The sequence below is a fragment of the Chiroxiphia lanceolata genome, chromosome 5 (genome assembly GCF_009829145.1).
Source record: "Chiroxiphia lanceolata isolate bChiLan1 chromosome 5, bChiLan1.pri, whole genome shotgun sequence".
Classification (NCBI taxonomy): domain Eukaryota; kingdom Metazoa; phylum Chordata; class Aves; order Passeriformes; family Pipridae; genus Chiroxiphia; species Chiroxiphia lanceolata.
Window position 1 is genome coordinate 74,440,209 of NC_045641.1, and position 25,774 is coordinate 74,465,982.

At 42.8% G+C, this 25,774-nt stretch overlaps 1 protein-coding gene across 2 annotated transcripts in view; it reads right to left on the minus strand.

The window, feature by feature from the left end:
- Positions 1–660: 660 nt before the first annotated feature.
- Positions 661–25,774, minus strand: part of PHF21B (PHD finger protein 21B) — a 147,278-nt gene continuing 122,164 nt past the window's right edge. For both annotated transcript variants that reach the window (XM_032689105.1, XM_032689104.1), the window contains 9 exons: positions 24,268–24,390; positions 19,748–19,799; positions 14,532–14,608; positions 11,902–11,956; positions 8,362–8,384; positions 6,847–7,005; positions 6,096–6,171; positions 5,199–5,302; positions 661–2,936 (listed from right to left, as the gene is read on the minus strand). In XM_032689105.1, coding sequence (XP_032544996.1) covers positions 2,712–2,936; positions 5,199–5,302; positions 6,096–6,171; positions 6,847–7,005; positions 8,362–8,384; positions 11,902–11,956; positions 14,532–14,608; positions 19,748–19,799; positions 24,268–24,390 — 894 coding nt within the window. In that variant the 3' untranslated portion in view covers positions 661–2,711. The remainder of the gene's footprint in view (positions 2,937–5,198; positions 5,303–6,095; positions 6,172–6,846; positions 7,006–8,361; positions 8,385–11,901; positions 11,957–14,531; positions 14,609–19,747; positions 19,800–24,267; positions 24,391–25,774) is intronic.

Here is a 25,774-nt window from a genome sequence, read left to right on the forward strand (position 1 = left end):
CCCAAAATTAAATGGTGGCACTGCCAGGAAGAGAAGACAAGGCAACACATACCCAGACAACAAAAAACCACCCAAACCCTTTTCTTTATCCCCTACCCCTGACAAAAAAAAAACCAACCCAAACCCAACAAACCCTGCTTCTGCTCTGCATGAGCACTAACCACTGTGGGAGGCTTTATGCAGCTGTGACATTGATTTCATTTGGTAATTTTACTGGGAAGTTCTGTCCCTTCCAACGGCCAGGAAACAGCCGGCTCCTGTGAGAGCCCTCTAATCCTTTACTGCAGTTAGAAGTGATTTATAAATGACTTTACAAAACGGGGCCACCACACACTTTGAAGAGCACCTGGAAGTGCAGGTCTGAAACCAAAGGCCAGGGGTCTGCCAGCAGATCTGCAGTTATTCCAAGAGGAGGGAAGCCAAGCAAGGGACTGGACAGGGTGCCCTGCCTGGGAGACACCACGGCCTCAAGGAAGAGATCACTTTCCCAGAAGAAGGAAAGAGAAATTACTGTAGTTATTGTGGCACTGTTTAAATATGAAAATTGAAGAGCGTGGTGGAGAAATCAACACAAATTTCTTCCCCCCCTCAGCCAGAGTGTGGCCAGGGAAGGACACACTGTGTCCCCTCAGAGCCAATACCACCACGACAACACTGCCATTAAATTGTCAGTCAAGTTTAATGCATCATAAAGAAGTAAAACTACATTGGCATATTTAAGACAAACACTTTTTTTTCCTATGCACACTATCCACTGGACAGTCCCCTTTTCAAAATAACTACTTTTAACAGTCCAAGACAGTTCTTCAGAAATTCTTCACATATTCAACCTTCCACGCTTTTCCTTTTTTTTTTTTTTTAAATTCATCTGAGAAGGAAAAAGAAAACTCATTAAACCTGAAAACATTTACATTGCAAGCCACGTCAGAATGCATAATTGGCGTACAATAACCAATGTATAACAATTGTGGTTTTTTTTTACTTAGTTCACTTTGTTCATCAATAAAAGAATATAAAAATCTTGTTCAACCGAGTGTTGTGTATTAAAATAGATTTGTATAGTACTGCACAGTTTCTCCCGGAGTTGTGAAAATGGTTGAAGGGACCACGTGCTGCCTGGTGATGGGCGACAGAAAAAAAGCCAGTCCCTCGTGTGGGTTTTTTTTTTATTTTTTTTTAATTAAAAACAGCGACAACAACAACAACAAAAAAAGAAGGTATTCGGCACCGTGTGATATGTTGATGTGAGAGACCAGCCTCCTGCAGTGCCCTGGTGGCTTTCCTTAAGTACCTGTTGTGCTGATTGACGGAGACCTCAGAGAGGGCAGGGACGGGGGCACCGGGGGGTGCTCTGGGAAAACCGGGGTGCCCATCACTCCCTTCCCAGGCAGCCACAGGAAGGGGGGCCGTGGCCTGGGGGGGCCAGGAGGGCCCTTGCAGAATCAGGAAGACTATCTAGTGAAACCAGCAGGCGCACTGGGGTTTCCTCAGGCTAACGCTAAACGCTCCCCAGATATGCTAAAATCCAACAAAACATTAATAAAGAATCAAGTTTCCAAAAAAAACCAACCCCCACCCCTTTCAATTTTCCATGCCCTGTCCCTCCCCCAGAACTCTTGATATTATCCAGTTCCAGAAACAACCCCTTGAGGCAGTTTTTTTTCTTTTCCTGTACCATTTCAGCAGATATTTCTACAAGCGAAAAAAAAAATAAAAAATCACGCTACGTATTTTTAACAATAAAAATGCAGTACAAAAATGTAAAGTTATCTTTTTGGCATATCATCTGTACTGTCAAGAAACAAAACCCAGAATAATTATTTGCTTTTTTTTTTCCTTTAAAAAAAATAAATCCAAAATTAAACAACAACAAAAAAAAGAAAACCCCAAAATAACCTCTTTAAAAAATGAAACCCAACCTGCCAAAGATATCCACTATCATGGTTTATGCTAAATCTTGCACAAAAACTCCATGAGAAAAATACACTGATAGCAAAATAAGTAAAAAGGACCTGCAAAAAAGTAAGGAGTTTTACAGTCATACTTCTTTAAATACTTCGGAACGCATATACAGAAGCATCAGCATGAAAATACTTCAATATTTTACTAGAAACGCTAACTTCATACAGTTTCTTTATTTAAATATCTGCAATTCTCAACTCTAATAATACTGAAAAAAAGGATCTTTTTGTTTCGAAGGCTCTGTGAGTGTCCGTGACGGCCCCGAACCCACGGGGCCAACTTTGTTCCTCTGAAAACAATCCGTGTCAAGTCCTAAGTAGTTCAGTTCCCGGTTACCTCGGGGATCCCAATTCCCCTCCCACACACAGCTTTCAGCCCCACTACTTCCCCACTACCTCACTAACTCTTTGCATTGACAACTCCCCCCTCAAAGCAGGACAGAGAGCCTGCCTGCCCCCCACTATCCCTCTCCCCACCGGCCGCGCTCCTCCCGCTCATCCTCGGGCGCGAAGACAATTTAAGGCCAACAGAACAAAACAAAATCTCATAAGCACGGAAGGTCCTGGCAGACGCAAAACCCGCAGCACGACCCGCTCCGTGGGGAACCCGCTGCCACAGCCACCTGCAAACGGGGCTGGCTGATGTGCAAGCCTCCGTCCAAACCCAGAGCGCTCCTCCCCTCCCGCGGTCCCGTGGGATCTCTGCTCCGCTCACGTGCACAAAGTTCCCGCTGCCCTGGGCCGGCGCTGTCAGTTGTTGCCCTGCGATGGCTGCAGGGCTTTGTGCGTGGCAGCGGGGCCCGGGGAGGGCTTGATCCAGGGCACCGACAGCAGGGAGGAGGTGGTGGTGGTCGTCATGGTAACCTGAATCATCTGCTCGCTTTGTATCAGTCTAATGAGGGTTTTGAGACGTTCCAGTGATGACTGAGTCCCTTTCTGCTGGGCCAACAGGCTGGTTTTTAGCTCTAAGCATTTCTGTCAAATGAAGAGAAGGAAAGGCTGAGAGCACATTCAAATTGGTGTCAAACATCTCCACCAAACATCCTTTTGTGCCTTGAGTGCACGTCCCGCTCAAATGAAGCATATTCTCCTTTGGGGATAGCAAACCCCCAGCTTAACAAATGGAGTAATCACCAGTGCTGCACACACTGCAGCAGCTGTCTGAGGGAACAGTATTCTTCCTGGTCCAAATGCATTTAGAGGACATTTCCAAGCTCATCCCGTGGACAGCCTGGCACAAGCACCTTCTGCACTCGCTGCACAGGGATGGCTGCCATGGGAGTGCAATAGCTGTGCTACTGGAAAGTACCAAAGGCACCAGTGAGGTCTCTCAGCCTCACCAAAAGGCACTGATAAAGCCTTGAGGGGTAAAACTCACCACAATGCATTTTGTATGTGCCACACACTTCAGGGAGTACTGTGACGATGCATTGATCTCACTAAATGTTAATATTTTTCTCGCTAGATGTCAATATTTTTGTGGCAGAAAACTTTGCTGTGAGATACAGCTGTTACACCAGTGCAGTCACCAGAAAGCCCTTGTCCTGTGGGGTGGACAAACCACACCCTGTGACCACCAGGAATGTTCCATACAAACCTCCATGCAAATGGGCACGAGAGCAGGGGCCAAACAAAGGCATCCCAAATCTCCTGCTTCTCCAAGAAGAGATAAGGAGAATCACCAATTCCTCTTTCCCTCCCCAACCACAGACTGCTGCAGCCAACATCCCATTCTTCTGCGAGGGACCAGGTGAGAGACCCAAACCTGAGCCTGTCTGCTGCATGGAAGGGGCCAGTGGCCTCTGCTATCTGAAACCTCCTGTTTTCTTTCTCCCAGTGGGCCCAGGGGTCTGACAAAACTGGTTACTTGTCTGCAGACTGCTCCTGTTTGGCCGTGGTCCAGACTGCCCAGGGCACGGGTTCTCCAGTCCTGGGGAACTGGGAAATGCTCACTTGAGAGTCAACTTGTTTGGAAAGCAGCTGTGTGGAGCTGCTCAGAGTTGGTTTAGAGAGATGAAACCTCATGTGAAGGATAAAGCATGTTCTGATTTTACCAAATAACACCATTGCACCTGTGGTGTGTATGAGAGGGTTCTTTTTTAACATAAATCTCTGTTAAAATGTCAGAATGAAATTGCTCTGTGCTGAAACACCTTTAAGTGCTTTTCCCTTTCAAGTGGATACCTTTCCAGTAAATTTAATCATTGGCTGATATTACCATTTAAATAAAATAGTGCTGCCCACTGAAAGAACCCCATTCTGCTTAGGTAGAAATCTTACTGATTTAGACACACACCTGAGAACTGACTCCTTTTTCCAAACTCCTCATCCCACTGACCTCTCCTACCCACTTCATACACGTGTGTTTCCATTAGTGCTCATGGTGCCTGTACACACTTAGAGGGAATATTCCCCACTGTGATGTCTTTTAATAAGTTATTGCTTTTCCTTCCACTCTGTTTTAAATGTGATAAATATTTTAACATGCCCCCTCTGGATAACTGCACTGGTAAAACAAGCAGTGACCTGTTACTCCTGCAGCTGCCACTTTGATTTTTCCAGGGTAAGGAAGTGTCAAAAATTTATTGAGACTGCCATGCAAACTAAGAGTGAGGTAGCCCCAAATTAGTTCCTTCAGCCATGAAGGATAGGAATTATGGCTTTGAATTCAGCCCTTTTAGCTAGAGAGTGGTCCCCATAGCACAATATACATGGGAGACACCTCAAACCAACATTTAGCTTTGAAATTAGTTTGAATGATGAAAATTATTGAACCCATTTCCAGTCATGGAGAGGTGTTACAACGTTCAGCTCTCGAGACAAATAAAGATGGTTATTTCTACTTCACCTCAAGAGTTTTGAGCTAATGGACAAGCAGCTACCCCTGGAGGAGATGCTTGTGGCTAAACTTTTCCCCTGGAGAGTGGAAGTACCTAGAAGTCACAGAGCTATCTATGGCATTACAAGGAAGGCAGCCCCTGCTACTTGGGGGGTTTTTGAGTGCGTGTTTGGCACAGGAACTCAAGTGATTTCTCCTCCTCAGCCTGCCAGAGCAGCTGGTTTTTGTGCCTAAAGGAAATCCACATGTATTTCCTCTGAGAGAAACACATTCACACTTGAAATTCTGCAGCTTGGGAGCAAAAATCATTTTCTAGCCACAAACCACCACTTTTTCAGGCACAAATGCTTTATAAGCATCTCAGCAGGAGACTCTGTGTCCCCAGTCAGGTGTCCTACCTTCACTGCATTGTTGAGAAGTCGATCTTTTTCTTCTAACTGCCTGTGCTCACTCTTCAGCTCACTGCTTCTCTTTAATAACTTTCGCTTCTCTTCTTCTTTGACTGCGGAACAATGAGATTAAGGATGCAGAGGGTAAGGAAAGGACAGACAGCAGGGCTGTGCAGCTGTGCCCATGGCTGGTGCACAGGACAACCCAAAAGCTCCAGTCCATCTTTGAGATTAATTAAAATTCATCCTTAGACCACGTGTCCCCCAGAAAGAGGCGGATGGTGTTTAAGAACAGGTCAGCCACCTGTAATGGCAGTGGTTTGTGACTCTGCTGAAAAGCACACTTAAAACAGTGCCAAAGCTCCACAAAGCTCCTTAGAATATGATCTAATGCCCCAAACAGCCCATTGTGAGAGTGCATCAGGGAACTGAAAGAGTAATGATCAATGCAGAGGTGTCACACAGCATATGAGACTAATGACTGCCATACCCAACAGTACTGAAACAATTGGAAGCTGGTGTTGGTGTAGTGCCTGAGACATTGTGCTACATACCCAATTACATGGCTCTGCTTAGCCTGACTGTGCCTCTCTGCCTCCCACACTATGATTCTGCCTCAAAACCCCATTTTCAGCCCTGTTCTCAGGAAGGCACCACTTTGATGACAGTCTCCCCCAGAGAGTGAAGATCCTGACAGTTCCATCTCAGCTTCCTTTCAGAGGGAAGATGGCAAGGAGCAGATCAAGAAGAAGGGGAGAGAAAGTGGCTTTCTGTTCCCAGCCCCTTATGGCCCTTTGCTTACTGCCACCATCAGACCTGGCAGCGCTGCAGCACTACTTTAATATTACTGCTGAGAGGGACTCAAATGGTAGGGAATCCCTTGTCAGGATCTGCATTAATCCCTACCTGTTTTATGAGTAACATAGGAGTGAACAATAGCCAGAGTTCCAGTCCATGGCACGTTGTCATCTTTCTTTAACACCTGTAAGCCCAGGAAACAGTAAAAATTTAGGACTCCACAAAGACATACATTAACATTTTTCTTCCTCCAGCCTTGCAGCTCTGCAGAACCAGATCTTGGGTCCTTGTCTCAGAACATGACAGTGATCTCAAAGCTGAACATAAAGAACTCTGAGGCACAGAATCTACACTTTAGTGACACTTGGGTGTTTTAGTAATTGTTTTCTTGCTTGTGCAATCAGCATTATTCACAGCAACGAGACAGACCAGCACTTCTACCATGACTGTGATCGACAGCCATGTGTAAGTAACATGATTTAAAGAAAAGGAAGTGTTCTCCTCACAGCCTTCAGACCCACTGGTGAACTCCTGACACTGCCTCCCTCCTCTCCAAGGTTTACAGTCCTTGTCAGGCAACGCTGGTGACGTTGTTGTAAACGAAAAATTGTAAGGCCAAAGGAATTGAAGGGACATTTTAAAAGGACAATTCTTAGCAGATGTGATTACAGGCAAACTAAGTCTAGGACAATGAAAATACCAGAAATAAATACTTCAAGCTGTACTAAAAGCCTCTCAGTACTTCTGTAGCTAATGCAGTCCCCTAAGCTGGGACCATGGGTTAGATCAGTTTAGTGGTTCACAAACTGGAGGTTTGTCCCATTTTCCCTCTTGGCATGCCACGCTCCATGTATCTCACCTTCTGTTGGCACTTTGGGCAGACCCAGACCCCCTTGGGGGCAGTTTTGAGGGGTGGGTCCAAGCAGTTGAGGTGATATGCTCTGGGACATGTGCCACAGGGCTGCAAGTTAACTCCACGCTTGCAAGCAGTGCAGTGCTCATCGTGGTGGATCTCACTCTGCAAGAGAAGAAGGCTTGGGTAAGCTCAGCCCTTGAGAATTTCTCTCTATACAGCACCCCAAGCCTCTACTGCAGCAGGTAGGCCCCCTCAAACACAGAATCTAATCGTCAAAGGGACCCTGACCTCTGCAGGAGAGAGAAAATAATGTATGATAACAACAAACACAAACAAACAAACCAAAGAGCCAGAAACAAGTTCCGTAAATTGAAAGAGAAACATAAAACCCAACTAATCAAACACAGGAGGGGAGCTGACTAATGCAGCCAGCTTGTGACACGGGAGTTATTGCACTTCTCTTTTGCCAGTGTGTCACTCCAACACGTGTATCTCTGTATCTCTCTCCTGAAGCACAGGACAAAGTTAACCTGGGGATCACTTGTCCTTCGCCTCCAAAGCAGAAGGGAACAAGCAAGAAAAGGGTTCTTTTCTTGGGGAAAAGGCACAGTTCCATGTGTCATGCCCATTGCCTCCAAGAGCAGCTGGGGAGAGCACAGCCTTGGGCTCCGTACCCTCCTCCTGAACTCCTCCGGAGGCCTCCTCTCTTCTCCCTGGCACTAATTGTTCTCTGCTCACACTTGCTCTGACAACCTTTCTCCAACAAGACTGATTAGTGCTTTGTCTGAAGCAATACATAAAATGAACTAAGACTCAGCAACAAAGTTACAGTGTCATGTAGTAAATTGCTATGCTAATCCGGTGGCAACGTTAATTACTCTTTGTATAATTAAGTGCATTTTAATAAAGGAGATACTGATTTTGAAACTCTCATGTCTTTTCAGGCATTATAAAAAACCCTAAATTTCCTACTGATTTGCCAGGAAGGAGAATAATCATTTTATATGTTTGTTAATTCCAAAAGCATATTTTCATTTTTAGGAATATTAATTATGTTTCATGATGGTTTTAGTCAGGCTTACATCTTAAATTCTAACTCAGTCCTGTCAAAAAAAAAAAAAAAAAATCACTCTCCAAAATACTACTCTTTAAAAACTCCAAAAATCTTAATTTTAACCTCCAGGTAAAGAGCTTTAATCTATAGAAAGCTTTAATCTATAGAAATTTAATCTATTTTTCTATAGAAAATAGATTAAATTTTAAAATTTTCATTAAACCCACAAATCTGGGCTAGCAATTTCTCAGTCAGTGGCTTCTACAAAAGGATTAAACTCAAGCCTTGCATATGAAGGAGTTCACCTCTGAAATTCTAGCTTAGGGGATCAAAGATTTAGTTAAGTTGGACACGAGAATATCGAAATTTGGTACCTTGGTAGCGCCTACAATAATCAGAAGTAAGCACTGAATTACACAGTGATGAGGAAGACACTGCTAATACACAAACTTGACTGCACATACCTTCCAGAATGGATCCTCATTTGCTAGCATATAAAAGAAGGGCAGAGAACAGATTAGTGGCAAATACATTGCTGGAGTGACTGCTGGTTCTCAGCTAGGGGAGCAATTTTAGTCAGGCTGTGACACAGGAGACCAGGGCATTGCCAAAACTAACATGGGCAGGAAAGAATGCAACAGCAAGCAGTGGAATTAGCATTTGAGATTTAAAACTGTGCATTGCAGGAATCTCACGTCCAGAGGTTCTGGTGCTGAAGAGTCACAGTCTGACGAGCACATCATTCTATTTCAAATTTTCAGACATTTTCACCCAGAGCTCTTCTCCACAGTAGTCAAAAAGTGTTCCTGAGGGACCTGAGCCTGCTGGGGGATGAGCAGTGTGGCCCTGAACCAGCAAGGCACTTAACCTGAGTATGAAATGGGTGCCTCTCACTTACCATTAAACACATGTTTACATGTTCAGCTGATTCACGGCCAAAACGGTCCAAAATTGGGGGGTGAGCCTGATGGTATCATCAGCTCTTCCTCATCAAAATACTCCCCCCCAAAAGGCCAGTGACCTTTGGATGAACTGAGTCTGTAGTGATTGCACTCACAGCCTGATAAGAGCACCAACCATCAGAGCCCACTGCCAACCAGGCCAAGCCTTTCATAAAAAAAAATATTGGTGGGATTCATCACGCTTCAGTCCAAAAATAAAAAAAGCTGGAATGTGTGAACAGCTTTGTGGAAACCGCACAGCAGGTTGCGATTTTTGCCGCTAAATTCACAGAATCACGGATTCATAGAATATCCTGAGCTGGAAGGATCATCCAGTCCAACCCCTGGCCCTGCCCAGGACACCCCAACAATCCCACTCTGTCCCTGGGAACGTTGTCCAAACCCTCCCTGAGCTCTGGCAGCCTTGGTGCTGTGCCCACTGCCCTGGGGAGCCTGGGCAGTGCCAACCACCCTCTGGGGGAAGAACCTTTCCCTGAGATCCAACCTGACCCTGCCCTGACACAACTCCAGCCATTCCCTGGGTCCTTGCACGAGGCTGGTGCACACTGTCCCAGTGACAAACACCTGATGGAGAGGCCTTTCTTCGAACTAAAGGGAAGAAATCAAACTGATATTTCCCTCCTCCTGTCCTTCTTCAGCTCCCTCCCCAATCCCAATGGGAATACGGCTGCCCCAGTGTGATCCCTCATACCTGGGAGGCATCTTCATGTTTATGTTTAACAGCCTTTGATAGATATTTTTTTCCTTCCATAAATCTCTCTACTTTCCCCCAGAATTGTAGAATACTTTGGCAAAGAGTTCCATAAACAATCAGAGACCAATAAAATCTGTAGATGTCACTTCATATCCACAAATACACACACAGAGGGCCACCACTATATGACACCACGATTACTCGGGGGATATAAATGTTATTCAGATAAACAGGGGCTTGATAATTGAAGAGTCTTTCCTACAAATGATACATGTCAGGGGACACGACCTCATTTCAGGTAAGACGTTTTCAGACAAATGAATCCTGATTAATTGACATTTTGATCAAAATTTACAAGAATTGTTCCTCCTTCTGTGTTTCCAGAAATGACAGTTGTTTCCTGGATGTCATGGGGATTTTTTCCTAGTTTGTTTATCTGTCTTTCCAGCTCACTTTTGCTACAAAGTTTTAAACTTTTTAAAATACATCCACTTCTGCCTTCGAGTTGATGAAAAATTAAACAGAAGGCAATATTTTTAAAGAAGAAGCAATTTATAAGAGAAGGGGCAGCCATCTCTGCACTGAAGGTGGAGAACTGTCTGGGGCAGCATCTGCCTGCAGTTCAGAGCTTGCACAGCATCCAGTGTGGTGCATATGGCTAAAAACACCCTGCAGACATGGGGAATTCTGCTATAAAAAGTGCAGCTTGAAACTCTCAGAATATGCAGAATGCCAGCAGAGATTCTGCATCCTGGAAAAAACCAAAGATACAGGACTACAAAGAGGAATTAACAATTAAGGAGAGAGAGTGCTGATTTCCAGGCAGCTCTGAGACAGCTGCATCACTGGAGCTCTGACACTTGTCTACTTCCTTGCAAATAAAATGGGAATCATGTGGTGGAAAGAAGGTCAGAGATTTCAAACCCCAACCTAAATAAAACCCACCCAGGGGCTCCAGCACGGCTTGCCAACATCACCATCCTCTCCTGGCTTTTCACATGTGTTTACATGGGTAAAACAAGCGCTACGATAAGACAAATAATAAATTACAATTTTAATTTTGAAGATAAAACTAAGCCAGGACTAATGTTCTTTCCGGTGGGGCTCACACGAGCCTGGGCTCCTGCTAAGAGGGATGTCATCAGAGCTGTTTACTGTGCAATAACCTCTCCTGTCCTCTGAGACCCCACACATTAGAGGCATATGGTAAGTAGGGCAAGTGCCTGCATCTGGCAGGGGAAGTTTAGAAGGGAGGGAGAAGCTCTGCTGCATTTCAGCCAGGGCTCCTGTGGTGCAGGAATTCAAGGCAGGGCCACAGAGGTGAACCTCAAGCACTAAATGTGACACCTGACAGGGATGTCAAGCAAAACACTGAAAAACTGCCAAAACTTCACGTCTTAATTGTAATTACCCCTGTAAATGCTCCTAATACTGAAATAATATTTCACTTAGAAAAACATCTGCCTTCCCTTCCCTCCAATGCAGCACAGTAGAGTGAGTTATAAAGGCAAAACAAGGGCAAGGGCAGAATCACATTTCTTTACTGGTTTCCTCTCCTCCACTGAAATGCAACTCAGGTTTCTTTTTGTTTCCTTAAAATACTACATGGTCTTGCCTGAAGAGTTAAACTGTACCCAATGTTCTCTGTGTTTCATCTCCCAACTCTTTGCCTTCTCTGTGCTGCATGTTTTTCCTGGGATGGGCTTCTTCCCACAGGCTCATCAGCAGCATCCCCAAATGGCTCCCCTGAGTTGTTAATTCTCGAGGCTTCTACAGTGACATTTTCAGAATCTGAAGTTCTTATAAATGCAAGATTGGAAGGATTCTTCAAGGTCATCAAATCTAGATTTACCAGCTCCAGCTCTTGGAATCAGAAAAAACATGGGGTTTTCTGTCACTGTTTTTAAAGCAAAAGATATGGGAAATTTCTAGCCCCTGAGGGTGGACAGCAGTTCCTTAAAGCTGGTGAAAAGAGGCAAATGAAAAGCCCAAAATAGTAATTACTTTTTACACCCCAACTTTTCAAGATATATTTTTAAGGACTTGGCGTTGGCAACACTGTCTTCTTCAATCAGTTCTCTCACTACGTGGTGCTTACAACACCAGAGATCAGATTTTCCTCTGATTGCAGAGACTTTGGATCCATTTCTGCACGACTGCGACCTTCAGCCTTATCCTCCAATTGTTTCTGCAGGAAAACCATCTATTTTCCGTCCACACTAAAAAGTGCAGGGACCTTACACAAAGTAATGCCCTCTGGTATCCTGGCAGTAACTCAGATGAAACCCTACTAATAAATATTTAACATGTCATTAGAATAGCAGTATATCCATTTAAAATGTGCTTACCTCTTGTGGAGAGGAACAAGGGGTTATTCAAATAATTCGACGCGAGGCGTTTCCGCTACAGGGGGAGAGAAACCAACCACAGTGTCACTGCAAAGGGCTCCCCTTGTCCCTCACATTTCACATTAACCATCTCCACGGGCTTCCCTCACACCCAACCAGCTCCCCAAAAGCTACTTGGGTTGGCCAAGGAGCCAGTCAGACAAACAGCTGCACGATTCACCTTCCCAGCAAGTTCTTCACAGATGTGCATTAAATGAGAAATACGAACTACAAATGTTATTGATGTGGTTTCAGGATATCCATAAGGGGGAAAACGGTGTAATTAACTGTTGCTGTGACATGACATCTTTATTTGAATACATCGAAATGGTGATGGAGTTCCCACCTGCAGGAAAATTGTCTTTACCTTTGTGACACCTGCCTGCAGTTCAGGGGAACAGGCTGAGTTTGCAAGCAGAGTTTGTAAGCAAAACATTTCCCTTTCGGAAGTGAAATGTGCACGACCTCGAGGAGCTGACAGTGATTTCAGCCTGCTGAGGTCACCAAAGTTACAAACACAGGCCACTGCAAACCTGGCTGAGATGTTTAACCCATCAGATGGCACGAGCTGCTGCTCCAGAGCAAACCAGGCTTCATCAACAGTCTGTACAAGCCCTGATTGTCTCTCTGAGCCATCCAATACTTGTACAGCAGGACTGGGAACAGCACCACTTCCCTCCATTAGATGTTGTTAGATTCTGCTTGGAGGAAAATTAGAGGGGTTTTGCTAATAAATGATTTATTCTGAAGTGAGTGAACGGTTCTCTTCTAAATGGGTGCCTGCCAGACTGTTAAATGAATTTTGAATAGATGTTTCTTTCTCAAAAAAAATTAACAAGCCTGAAACTTTACCTTTTCCTATGGAAAAATAAAAAAAGGCTACTGAGGGTAGGGAAATAGAATGGTATCTCATTTTTTTTTAGGAACAAAGCTTTGAAAAGAAGAAACACAACATTCAAGTGAAGACATAAGAGCATGATCCCATTTTTGCAAGCAAGGAAGTCAGCACCAGTGCAGATGCTGAGCTCCTGCGGTTCTGAGGGGCTTTGGCAAATAAAAAGTCTAATTTATATGCAATTCCAATTTAAACAAGCATGAATTAAAGATCATTCAGAAGACTAAATTAAACTGCGCCAAAATGCCTGGAATGCCACAAATACCTCAAGTCACTGATTAGCAAATCAATCTGAGCAGCTAATTGATCAGAGAAAAACCATCTGCCTCCATTGTACTGGGATGGCATTCCCCATGGTCAGTCCTTAATGACAGCTCCTAATGAGGACACAGCTGATCAGCCACAGGACTCCTCCACAGACATTCCTTCCTCCACTCCATCCCTCACTTCAGGACATGCTTTTGAGAGCAGATACCATGAGAAGTATGAACCAGGGGTGCAGCAGACCTGCTCCATCTTCTCTTCCACCTCTGCCCCAAGATAACTGAGTTTCTCACAAATACCCATTTGCAGCCACGAAACTCTGCTGCAAGTGTTTTCAAAATTTTGTCAGGACAAAAAGGCCTAAGGCCTAATGCCAGCAAGGCTGAGTTCCTACTGTGTTAAATACTGGGTGTGTGGACACCAGTATTGGTACTGAAGAGTTGAGTTCTGAAGAATTCAAGTGCTGCTCTGGAGTATAAAAATCTGCAATACTTTCCAAAAAAGTGACTAAGCAGCTTGACTACAGAGGTGGGTTTCTTCTTGGCCTCATCTGTCTGCCAACAAAGCCAGAAATCTGAACTGTTGGCAAACCAAAAACACTGCATGGCTTGTACCTAAACAAAGAAAAATCACTTTCTTTAGGCTTTAAGAACTCAGAACACAGAGAAATTCTGCTTAAATGGAGAGCTGGCTGCAACTGAGTTTCATTTGAGTAGGAAGTTCAAACAGCAACCCCAAACTGTGCTGAAATTTTAAGGGTGAAATTTTAATTAGCTGAATAAATGTATATAAGTCAGTTCAGAAAAAGTTAAGCCTATTTGTATGCTGCTTTTACACCAGGTTTGCAATCCAGTATGATGCAGGACCAAATTCTGATGCTACTATAAATGTAACAGTGTAAGTGTAACAGACAACAGATATTATCCAGAGCATTTTTATTTTTAATTATGCATTATTATATTTATTATGCAGGCTTCTAAACCCCCTGCAGAGCACACTGATTCTTAAACCAATACATTCCTTTTATGAATGCCACTAATAAAAAAAGTGAAGTTCTGCATTTATTATTTGGCACATAGGAAAAGAGAAATAGCAATGCAAGTTTGAACATAATGCAGCACTTCTGTTCCTCAGTTCTGACCTAAAGGGACTGCCTGCGTGGGTGAAAGAGTAATCAGGTCCCACATTAATTTAGTCCTTTTGGCCTTTATTAAAGCTAAGATGAATTCTAGTTTGAAGTAAGTGATGCTGTTGGGGTGAAAACCTGTTGCTTAGCTACTGAGATGAGATCTTTTCTTTCTTTTCCACATCAATAAGTCTTTACAAGTAACTGTGTGGTTCTGCATTCATATATATTTTTGTAATAAGAAGCACTTAGACCTTTTACTGACATGAAATAGAACTGTGGCAAAAAAAGTGAATGATAAAGTACCTCTGTTTCCAAGAGTCCACTGTAGGCTGGATTGGCTGTGCTTCTTCTCTTTCTTTCCTGACGCTTGCTCTGGATTTCTGTAACCATGGAAAAAAACAGGAATTGTGGATTTCTCATTCATCAGGGGAAAATGCAGATCTAACTTGTTAAGCAAGATGCTCTCACCCTCAGCCCCCTGGGCTTTGTGCTCACTTTCGGTTTCTAAAGCATAATTGGGTTGCATCAGCATTGATATTTGCTGCAGTTCAAGGTTTGACATTAATAAGGTTTTCCTTGTGAGATTCAGAACACAGGCATTTTTTATTTTTTCCTTCCTTCGAGGTGGACTTCTGCTGCCCTACAAGATTTTTATTATGATCCCTTCAGACACGTATTCAGCAAGCATCATCAGAGAGCTGTCAAAGTACTCTGGATGTCTGCTATTAACAAAAAGGAAGCGTTTAAAGCAATTAAGCCTTGTAATTCCCATCATATGAAAGCAGAGAGATCCTTTTTTAATTCAATTTACATTGCTTTTGCTCTGTGGAGGCTGGAGGAAGCATGGCTGGAATGGCATGGCTAGATTCAGTTCTAACTAGAGCGTGACCATTTGTCCACCCAAAAACACACAACTTTATAACCCTGAGCCTGCAAATTGTTATGGGCTTTGCATGTATCTGTGCCACTGCAATCAGCAGCACAACGATGGGCTCTTTGGGCTGCAGCCCTGGTCAGAGAAGGGTGAGACACAGGGGAACTCCCTTCTAGAAAATGGTAACACCTCTCCAGGGCAGCACGTGCTGAGGACAGCGTTTAGCAACCATCAGCCACGTGCATTCCTCTGTAAACACACACAGAAAGAGGGAGCAGATTACTCAACCACAGAAACCTGCAGGTTTAGTGCTATTTTTATCTGAGCTGGGATTCCATTTACATCACATGGAATTTCTTTCTCCAGCTCTTCATGTCAGTTCAGACCGGCGAGGTTTATTACAAGCACATCTTTTAGAGCCCGTTATTTTGACAATGAAGAGCAGACATACTTTAGCAAGGAGAGCTCCCCAGCATCCATCCCAAGACTTGAAGTTTGTGCTCTATTCCAAAACATTTCCTGTCTGAATATTGTGTGTTTAGATTCCGTGTTGAGGTGCCAGAGGGATCCCGTTGGTCTAAACGCCCCCACAATGGTGATACCTCTGTTCTGTCTTGCCCTAACCAAATCTCAGAAGGAGAGGAACTGGCAGCAGCCAGTCCTTCAGCCCAGAGGAACACACCCAACAGGAACTCAGGACAACATCTGGTTATGCAGAAGGTCTGGCATCTTTCCTCAGTGCCTGAGCTAAACAGGTCCATCTCAGAACATCCTCAGCACCAGAAAATGGCCTTTGGGATACGGAGCACGATCTGTAATCCAACAGCAAGGCACAGTCCAGCTTTCAGGGCGGTTATGATCCATGGGAATTGGATTCCCAACAACCCAGTTCTGGTTTCCAGGCACCCTTTCCAAATGCTGATCATTCCCATTTACCACTTTCAGCACTGCTACAGTGAAGGGTATCGGTGTTGTCACTCACGTCTTGGACACTTGGTCACTGTGTGTGAGGACCTTGTCTGGGTAACAGTTCTGTCCCACCGCAAAAGTCTTTCCCACGAAATGCTCATCTGTCTGAGCTGAAATCTCCATCCTGAAGCTTCCAGACTCTCTGACAGCCTCTGAAGGGAATGAGGCCTCAGTGGCAGCAGGGTGAGTGTCAGACACACATCCAGCAGCCCCTCAGAGCCACCAGAAGAGAGATGGTTGCTCTTGATGTCAGCGTTCTTGTAAGGGAAATGCTCTCGAGGCCCAGAGGTAACAGAGAGGTCACAGCAGAGGAACCACGTGCCTTGGTGCTGATAAAAGCAGAGGGAGTGGCTCTCTGCTGGCTCTTTGGTCTCAGCAGTGTGAGCTGGAGCTGTGGTTCCTGCAGCTCAGCAGCCCCAGGGACCCACTGAGTGAACCCAGGGCTTGCAGCACCTCAGCACCCCCGTGGTGGTGCAGGGGAACACCTGGAGATGGGGCAGCCCAGGCTTTGTCTTCCAGAAATGGTCACAGGGATACAGCATTGTGACTTTGCACCGGCCCAGAAAAAGAAACAAAGAATTGGAGCCAGCTCTCTGTGCACACAGCTGGGCCAAGAGCCCCCAAAAGGACTGGGAGGGCTCTGTAGATCTCTGCCCTTCTCAGCCCCAAGTCAAAGACAGAGTCTCTTTGGTACCTGCCCTCACCAAGGCAACAGAAACACCTGCTGGAATCACACACATGGCAGAGACCTGGAATGCAGCTTTGGGAGAGGCACTGCCGTGGCACAGAGAGAAAAGCTGGCTGGGGGGAAAGGAACAGCACCGGGAATGGACGGGAAGAGAGAAAAAGAGAGAGAGGAATGAACTGAAACAGCTCGAGGTGTATCACCCTGTGCAGCCACCAGGGAGGGAGAGCACGGTGTCAGCACTTTATTTATGGAAACTGAACAAAAATATCCATGTATTTACATACATCTAAGAGTGGGTCTGTCAACAAGCACACCTAGACAGAACAAAAGCATACAGAGGTGTGGTATCTTTTGTTACTTGCCACTTCTGCTAAAAACTGTTGTGTAACTTCCAAATAGGATGTAAGAAAGTTAAATTAAATTTGTTTCATATTCCAGTAACCTAGATGGAAATATTTCAGCTTTTTTATTTTGCTATGGTAAACCAAGATGTGCATTTTTAGAACAACTTGAACTAAAGGTGCCTTCTTTTAAAGTTTTGCTTTCTACCTTTTTCTTTTTAGCACAATGGTAATGCTAAAAGGTGTTCTAATAGCCTAAAGAAAGAGATTCAGTATATTACAACCATACACTGCATCACAGAATTCAGCTACCTCATTCTTTAGATTATTAATTTAAAAAACAGAACCCAAGCAGAAAAAAATATTAAACTGTAATACATTTGACAAAGATGAATAAATTTGCAGATAGCTTTATGTTAGAGGCCAACCTTCAGTGGGCTGCTGCCTTCATCAATAAACACTCTGCATGGTCATTCCATGAGGCCTGTGATGGCAATTTATCTTCAGGGAAGGCTGCACCTTACAGACTGTCAGTCAGTGGAAGCTGCTGTGTTCATTTACTGGCAAAGGCCTCAAAAGATGCCTCACACTCAGGCTCTGCAGAACAGAGCTCCTTCCCCAGTCAGGGAATGCTCCTCTGGCTGCTAGGCAGATGGAGAAATCCATACACAAGCGGATCACAGCCCTTCTCCACGGCATTAATGAATAAGAGGAAGAAAAGCAGTAGCACTGCGAGTTAATGATACTGAGTGAATAAGCTTTTAATGACCCAATCTTGATAGAGTTTAATTCCAAAAATGTGAAATTGAGAAATGCATTAGGAGTATTAAAATAAACTGAACTGTGTAATGACCTCTTCTTCCTGATAAATAGCGACGGCTGATAACCGTAAACATGACATAGCACTAAAATAATAACCTTTAGCATGTGAAAGCTATAAGGGCATCTCTGACAGTCATAATCACCAATTCTCATGAAGAAATACCCTTTCCATAGCAAATAGCTCTTTGTTGGAGCCATTTATTTAATGCTAGTAGGAATATAAAAAGTGAATTTTGTCTGCAGGAATTGATTCTGCGGGATCAGTGTTGCAGCAGTTTGGTTCAAAATGTGCATGTCCACACTTAGTGTAGAACAAACAGAGCAGAGCAGTACTTGGCATTTTGAAAATAAGCATTAAATTCACACAAACAGTTTATTAGTTCCAATAAAATCAAAGGGTAAAGAATTATTCAAAATGAAGTCCTCTCTGTTGTAAGCATAATTTGCACTTCAGCATAATTTCAAATGTTGTCCTATTTTCCTTAGACAAAGGAAACAAGAACCAGTCGTCATTTGCACTTTTTGGATTATAAATCTTCTCCCAAAATTGCTGCAGCTTTTTGATTTCCATTTCAATCCATTACTATTAAGGGATTAAAAATGCCAATGGCTTAAAGTTTCTTTAAACTGCTTTCAAATTCTCAGTCACTGGGACATTAAATGATTCTCTCAAATGCAGATTTAAAGGGGAAAGACATTGAAAAATGGCAACAAGACCCACAGAAAGCCTGCTGTATATATTAGGGAGACCTTACAATTCAGATGCTATTTTTTCCCTAATTCACAGCCTGGCTTAAAACCAAGGAACAGGGAATGTTAGTGTAAAGAAATCAAGGTGTAAAATGGGAGGTATCAGCAAGGTCCCTAAGCAGGTGCCTAAAATAAAGCCCATAAAACTTAGATTGAGTGCACTGGAACTTCCTAAGCATTTTGCTGACTGTGGTCCACGGGATGGGTGGTAAACATCAATTATCATTAACATTTTTTGTGACCAAGAATCACTGTCAGCTGACACAGACACCACCTTTCTCTCCTTATACTGGTGGAATCCCAGCAACTTGTCTGAGCTGAGCATGGAACTAAAACACATCAGGCTGCAGACTTTTCCTTAAAAATAGTTGCATCGTCTCTCTCTACAAGAAATAATCCATTCTGCCAAGAAACCCTTGGTTCATCTCACACCACTGATAAATTTGCTGAACCAACTCTTTTTTCCCCTCTCATCCATGATTTTTCTCCTCTCATCCATGATTTTTCCCCTCTTATCTGTGATTTTTTCCCCTCTCATCCGTGATTTCAGATTGACAAAGGCTGAGGCAAAGAAAGGTACAAATCTTCAAACCCTTGCAAGGTATTTTTGGGAAGTGGGAGAAGTAAACTGGAAGCTCTGTGATGCTGCATTTAGTTTCTGTGCAGGATTTGTTTGAACTTGTGTTCAGAACTGGAAGTTGTGCGAGCAGCTCTCACACAAACACGGGATCAGACTGGAAGTTTCATAAATTTTTGACTAAATGGGAGGGAATGGAGGGAAGGGATTCTTTGTGAGAGGGAGTTTTCTAATTTGCTTAAATTCTGATGAAACCAACACTGGATTTTCACCAGTGTTTTACACATTGCTCTGTGGAACTCTCAAGATGACAAGACCTACTCAAAACCTGAAAGTCCATCTCAGGTGGGAGAGAGCAGATGATGCTTGAGCAGGGGGGTTGGGCTACATGGCCTCCAGTGTTCCCTTCCAACCTCAGCCATCCTGTGAGATTCAGGGCAGCCAAGAGAAAAGATTTCACTCCAAAACCGAGCTGTAAACCAAGATATGCCATCTTACCTTCCAAATGTTCCGTTGTAACCAGTCCTAACGCTACCATGAAGGCTATTTTCTAAGGAAAAGATAAACAGGGGTTAGATTTTTCCACTACAGTGATCACGGTAAGTAAATAAATAAAACCAGCCTTGACAGACTAAACCCAGTAAAGGTCTTTTAGAAATATATCTTATTGGATTGCATAGCAATATGAAGAACTTTAATTGAAGATTTGCTTCAGATGTGCCTGGTGAGTCACGCCCCACTTGCATGAACTTCAGGAATTCAGAGATTTCTGAAGCCAATGTTATGTGACTGCTGATTTTATACAGCCCAGGACCAAAATCCAGCCAGTCAAATCAATTCAACTGCCAGCTGGCTTGTCACTCCACTCTGTGGAGAGGTCATTGTGCATTATTGTTCCTATCTGGACATGGCACTGCTTTTATTGGATGTGAGCAAGCTGTATGAAGCAAAGTAAGCTATATTAAACTTCCACTGAGCTTTACAACACTAAACAAGACATCTGAAGCATATTGAAAGTCCCCTCCTCTCAAAATAAAAACACATCAGAAATTTCTCTTCCCAAGTTACAAAAAGAACACCACGTGCATGAATTATGAAAAGGAACACTAATCCAATATTTTCCCCTAATGAGGAGTGAACAAACATCTCCCACTGATGCTGGTGAACTCACTTGGCATGAGAAACCTGATCTAAAATATTGCTTACAACTCTTGTAAACTATGTATGCACAAAACACACCTTCATCCTAAAAAAATCTTATGCTGATGCAGTAACAGGACAAGTACTAGAGCAGATTCTAAATTTTCTGTCAGGGATTTTTCACTGGGAAATTTTTCCTCGCAGCAAAAGTTTTGCTGGAGTTTTTATTCCATCTTTCTGATGACAACTGAAATTCTGCTGTGTTGTTCCAAGGCCAAACTGAACTGAACTCTTTGGTTTTCAGTCACATCTGTGGTACTCGTGGGGCCTCGGGGGTCTCTTCCCCTCTCTGCTGCGCTGAACAATCTCGTTGGGTCACGTCACCCAAGTGGCATTTTTGTGAGGTGCAATTCCACAGGAGGGACAATCTGACTGTGAAACCCAAACTGTTGGGAAATCCAGGCAAGCAAAGCCCACAGTCCAACCCTGATGAAGTGTACAAAGACCACAGGAAGATGAAATTATAATACTCACCCCAAATAAAATGTGGAGATTTGGGTCAAACTAAAACACAGTGTTTAAGCAGCAGCAGGTCAAAACATTCTGTTTCAATCAAAGAAGTGTCAGGAGAACACGTTTCAACACTTCCAAGTCAAGATTAGTTTGACCTTCTTGTTTTGTGAAAAGCCTGATGATTCAACTTCTCATTTCAGTTCAGGATAAAAATCAACTAGGAAGTCACTGGAACTACGATTTCCTTTGCAATTGTGACTGTCACACAGTGACACTGAAAGCAGGCACGTCCTCATTTTGCAGATGGAAAGATCTAACTGTTGGGTGTGTCCTTCAGAACCTGAGGGCCAGCATTGGACATCCATACCCCTCTTGTATCTGTGAAAATATCCTTGTCAAACAGGTGAACTAACACCCTCATAAGACAGGAATATTTTCTTTCCACAACCTCCTGGCGTGTAACCCTCCCTGTAGATTAGAAAATGGTGCTGTAGAATTTCACCACTGGCATGAAATATATATTCATGTTGTATTTCTGCCTTCCACAGCCGTGCTAATGACAAGTGCATGTGTTCATTTGCATGTCAGACCTTGATTTCAATAATGTTCCCTCCTTACATGCCTAAAACACCAGCCAGGCACGGTGGGGGCCCCACACCTGAAGGGAAAGATGAATATTTGATCCGAGATCCACTGTGCAGATCTGAGAAGAAAATTAGTCAACTGAGGGGAATTACAAGCTTCACCTCACCCCCACCAAAAAGTAAGTGTGGCAGGATAAATCTCAGGGCTGGGAGCAGGAGAAATCACAACAGTGAGGTGCAGAACCACAAAGTGGGAATGGTTAATGTGCAACTGCGTGTTCCCAAGGGAGCACAGAATTGCCTGTGTTACCCCAAGATCAAAGTGCAGGGGAAACACACATTTTCTGATACCCCAACTGAAATTATGTGAGCACTGGAGTGTTTGCTAAACAATGTCCTCTCTTCGTGCTAAAACTATTTGAATATATATCTGGTTTAATGCAATGGCAGCTTTACATATAAAGAGCCATCACAAATGGACTTGATAATTATCTCATGATTGAACACAGGAAGGGTTAACATTTATAGGGATTTGAAAGTTGGTTCCTTCTTAAAAAATCCTGGTAGAAGCTGTATTCTTTTTAACAAGCATATTATATTAACAGCATGTTTGTTTTTATGGGTTTGGCTATTTCTCACTCCTGTAGCTTGTTGGATTCAACTCAAAATCTGAATTCCATTGCAATGCTTGCCTTTCATGTATCACAGGGCCTGTTGTTTCTCCTCTGTTCAGGAAGCTGCAAAACCAAGACTTCAGTTTCTCCAGTTTTTTAATCCAGGACTAACATCAGCATTTAGTTCACAACTGCCATGTATCTCTCTTGTACTTCTTAGAAGTACAAGATTAGAAACACTGGCAGAATAAAGAACCAGCATTCATGGCAGTAATTTTCCTCTTAGATAAAAAACTTCTAGAATGCAAACATTGTCCAGGATCAGCTTCATGGTTTCCCAGCAGGAACAAAAGACAGTGATCATCCTCTCTCTTTTCTGTTCATTCAGGTCCACTCAGTACCTGCAGATGGGATTCCTGGCTACTGGTAAGTCTGGATGTTTCTGGTTGGTTTGCTTGAAATTTGCAGTTTAATTTGCTAAATCCCCTTCTGTCCTGATTAACATCCATGTAGGGTCCTCTTGGAGTCCCTGCCTCAGTTTTGTGCTTTGGAAATAAATAAAAGCTTGAAGAGAAGTGCCTCAAGTCCCTATTTTCTTTTTAGAAATATGGCATCTTTGTTACTCTTTGCTTTAAATTTAATCATCTGCTTAAAAGCCACGAGTGCTTTCAGAAACACACAGTACATCTTTTCATGAAGCAAAACAAAGATTTTCACAAAAGCATTTCATTTTGTAATTACATGTTCTATTTATGTCATTACATGTATTTACACTAATTATGCTGTTAGTTCTAATTGCACTAATTGCATAAATACATGATAATCAACTAAAGTTTACTTTCAAAGAACAAAAGAAATTAACTCTAGACCTACCTATTTATGGCCATGAAATAAATCTATGAAAAGAAAAGAACTGTCATATTTAAGGGCATCAGCACCCTACCCAGAAAACAAAGCTTGCTGAGACCTCCAGGATATACAGGGTAGGAACAATGTTCATGGGCAGAAAAAGGTTGTTGAGATAGTCTAATTAGCAACTAAAAGAGCTCATTAAATTTATGGATGCCATACCAAAAAGTGGGCCCAGTCCCACCATCTCCTCCTGCATCTCTCTGGAACACTTTTGTCCAATATTCTTTCCATGGAGACAAGTTACAGGCAAGGTAAAATAGATGTTTTTTCCTAACATTCTACTTTTAAGCAGGATCTACTGACCTTTTTGCCCTTAAGGTGCTACCAAATTAATAAGGTTTTGGAAATACCTACCTAAACAAAGCAGGACTCCACAGTCCCATCATTCAGTGAAGATTCACAGGAGAGGCAGATTTTAAACCTGGGAGGTCTCCTAAGTGTAGTTCTGCAGAGCTTCTGTGATATTCTGGGCTAAAATATTTATCCTCAACACCTTTTAACTACATGAACCTCTTAAAATGGTAAAACAAATGATCACCCACATGCCTCAAGTAACATTATAAATTTATATTGTAATAATCCTCTTAAGTCTACAGCTCCAAGGATGCTTTTGTGCTACATATTTATTAGACTGGTGAGGTTAAGATTTCACAAGAGCTGAGCATTTCTACAATAGCAGTAGATTCAGTTTGTGTAACTCCTCAAACTGCCTCAAAAGTACACCCAATCTAATGTGAATACACCCAGACAAAAAACCAAAATGTCTGCTAAAGAGAGATACCATTCCTACAAGGACTTGTGGTTTATATTTTTAGCTGAAATTAAAAAAACGGTATATTAAGAATATTAAAAATACAATATATTAAATCTCTTTCATCTTATAACCTTCTTTCTGCTCTCTTATTCAATTTGAAGGAATTTAATGTGTTTCAGACCAGAATCTGCGTACATGTGGGAAGACACAGCAAATGCAAGAAATTGTTGTTAAATACAAGCTAAAAATTGCAAAATTCATTACAAAGAAGACAAAAGAAATGTTAATTCCACCTCATATGCGGCCGGTAAACCCAATGCTATATATTTGATAACAAAAGAAAATATCTTAAGCTTGTATACACCTTTCACGAGAACTCCAGCTACAGCCTTGCAAGGTGCCAAGATTATTATGAGACCTACAAGTCATGTTACATTTTGTGACATAACTTAACCATACTGGAGCAGCTCATTTATTAGAAATGAAAAAGAAAAAAATCACCTCTGGATTTTCCTCCTTTTTCTTTTTGGTAGCAGGGGGTCCCTGAGCTGACTCTTCAGGAGGTTTCTTTGTCTCCACTTTACTTTCTGTCTGGGTTTGGACTTGAGGCTGAATAATGATAACCTAGAAGACAATGCACAAATAAGAGAATTCACTATATGAAACTGGATATTTCTGCCTGAAACCTTGGGTTCTTCTTTGAAGGGTTACTTCATACCCCTGCAGAAAAGAAATGCAAGTCACAAGCCAAAAGTATAAAAAGCCTGGATACCTAGGTTTGGCTCCTAAATCCATACTAAAGTTTCTAAAAATTAATGGTTTTTTTGGTGCATTACAATCCTCCAGCAGATTAAGGGAGTCACTCAATCAGTGCCTCTGAAAATGAGGACACTTTCTATGTGGAGGACTTCTGGAGCTGGCTGAGCAGCCACGCTCTGGCACTTGTGATGTCAGGGATTTTAAGGCCTTTCCTTTGATTTTATTCTGTGTACAGGTAGAAGAGATGGGATCACTACACATTCAGAGCCAATCTGATCTCAGTTATGAGATCTCAGTCTCATAACCAGCATTATTCAGAATAAGTACCTGTGGATGGGGAGGAAAACCATTCCTCATGTAACTGAGATCAGAGCTGAGCCCTCTGCCTTTATGTGTTATGAGCACTGGGTGCCCAGCTTTCCATAAACAAAATAAACTACACGTTTTACATTAAAACCAGCTCTGGTTTAGAACCTCTAGGAATTAGGACACAGATCTCTCATTCACACACGTGTGTTAGTAACTGCAGCTGCTCATGTTTGAATTACCACATGAAGATTTACACAGTGCAGGTCACGTTACCTCAGAAGGTACTAAATTAAAAGGAATGAATGACAATTTCTGCCCACATGTGAGTTTATACCCATAATCAAATCTTCACGAAGGACTGTGGAAGACCTTCCTAAGCTCACCTTCTTGATAAATATTAAAAATATTAGATGTGAATGCTGGGCCTTTTCCATCTATTTCATTGCTAGCTTTCAATCCATGTTATTTAATTGTTAGATACTTTATCTCAGCCTGGTCACTCTAGAAGTTCCTAGAGCATAAAAAGGATGGTTTCCTTAACCAGCAGCATTTTTATGTAAAAGAAAAATAAATTATGGCAAAGAAGTGGGGAAAAGATGTCTGCTCTTGTTTACCTCAGAAGGCTTCCTACATCCTATATTCTTTTTTAGCACTCTATGAGAACCTGTGCTGCCAATAAAACCAAAAGTAGGGGAATCCCAGTAGTAAATTACAGTGAATGTCTGCTGGGCACATTGGCAGCCTCTGTTGAATCTTTTTCTGGTGTGAGAGTGATGAAGTTCTTGCATTTCAAAGCTGAAAAGCAGTGCAAAGAGGAGTCAAGTAATTCATAACTTGAATTTTCTTCCACTGATTCCTGTGCTGATCAGTTTTGAAACCCTGAGCCCTCATTTCATTTGGTGTTCCCCTGGAAGTGCAGGAGGGAATGCCTGATCATTAT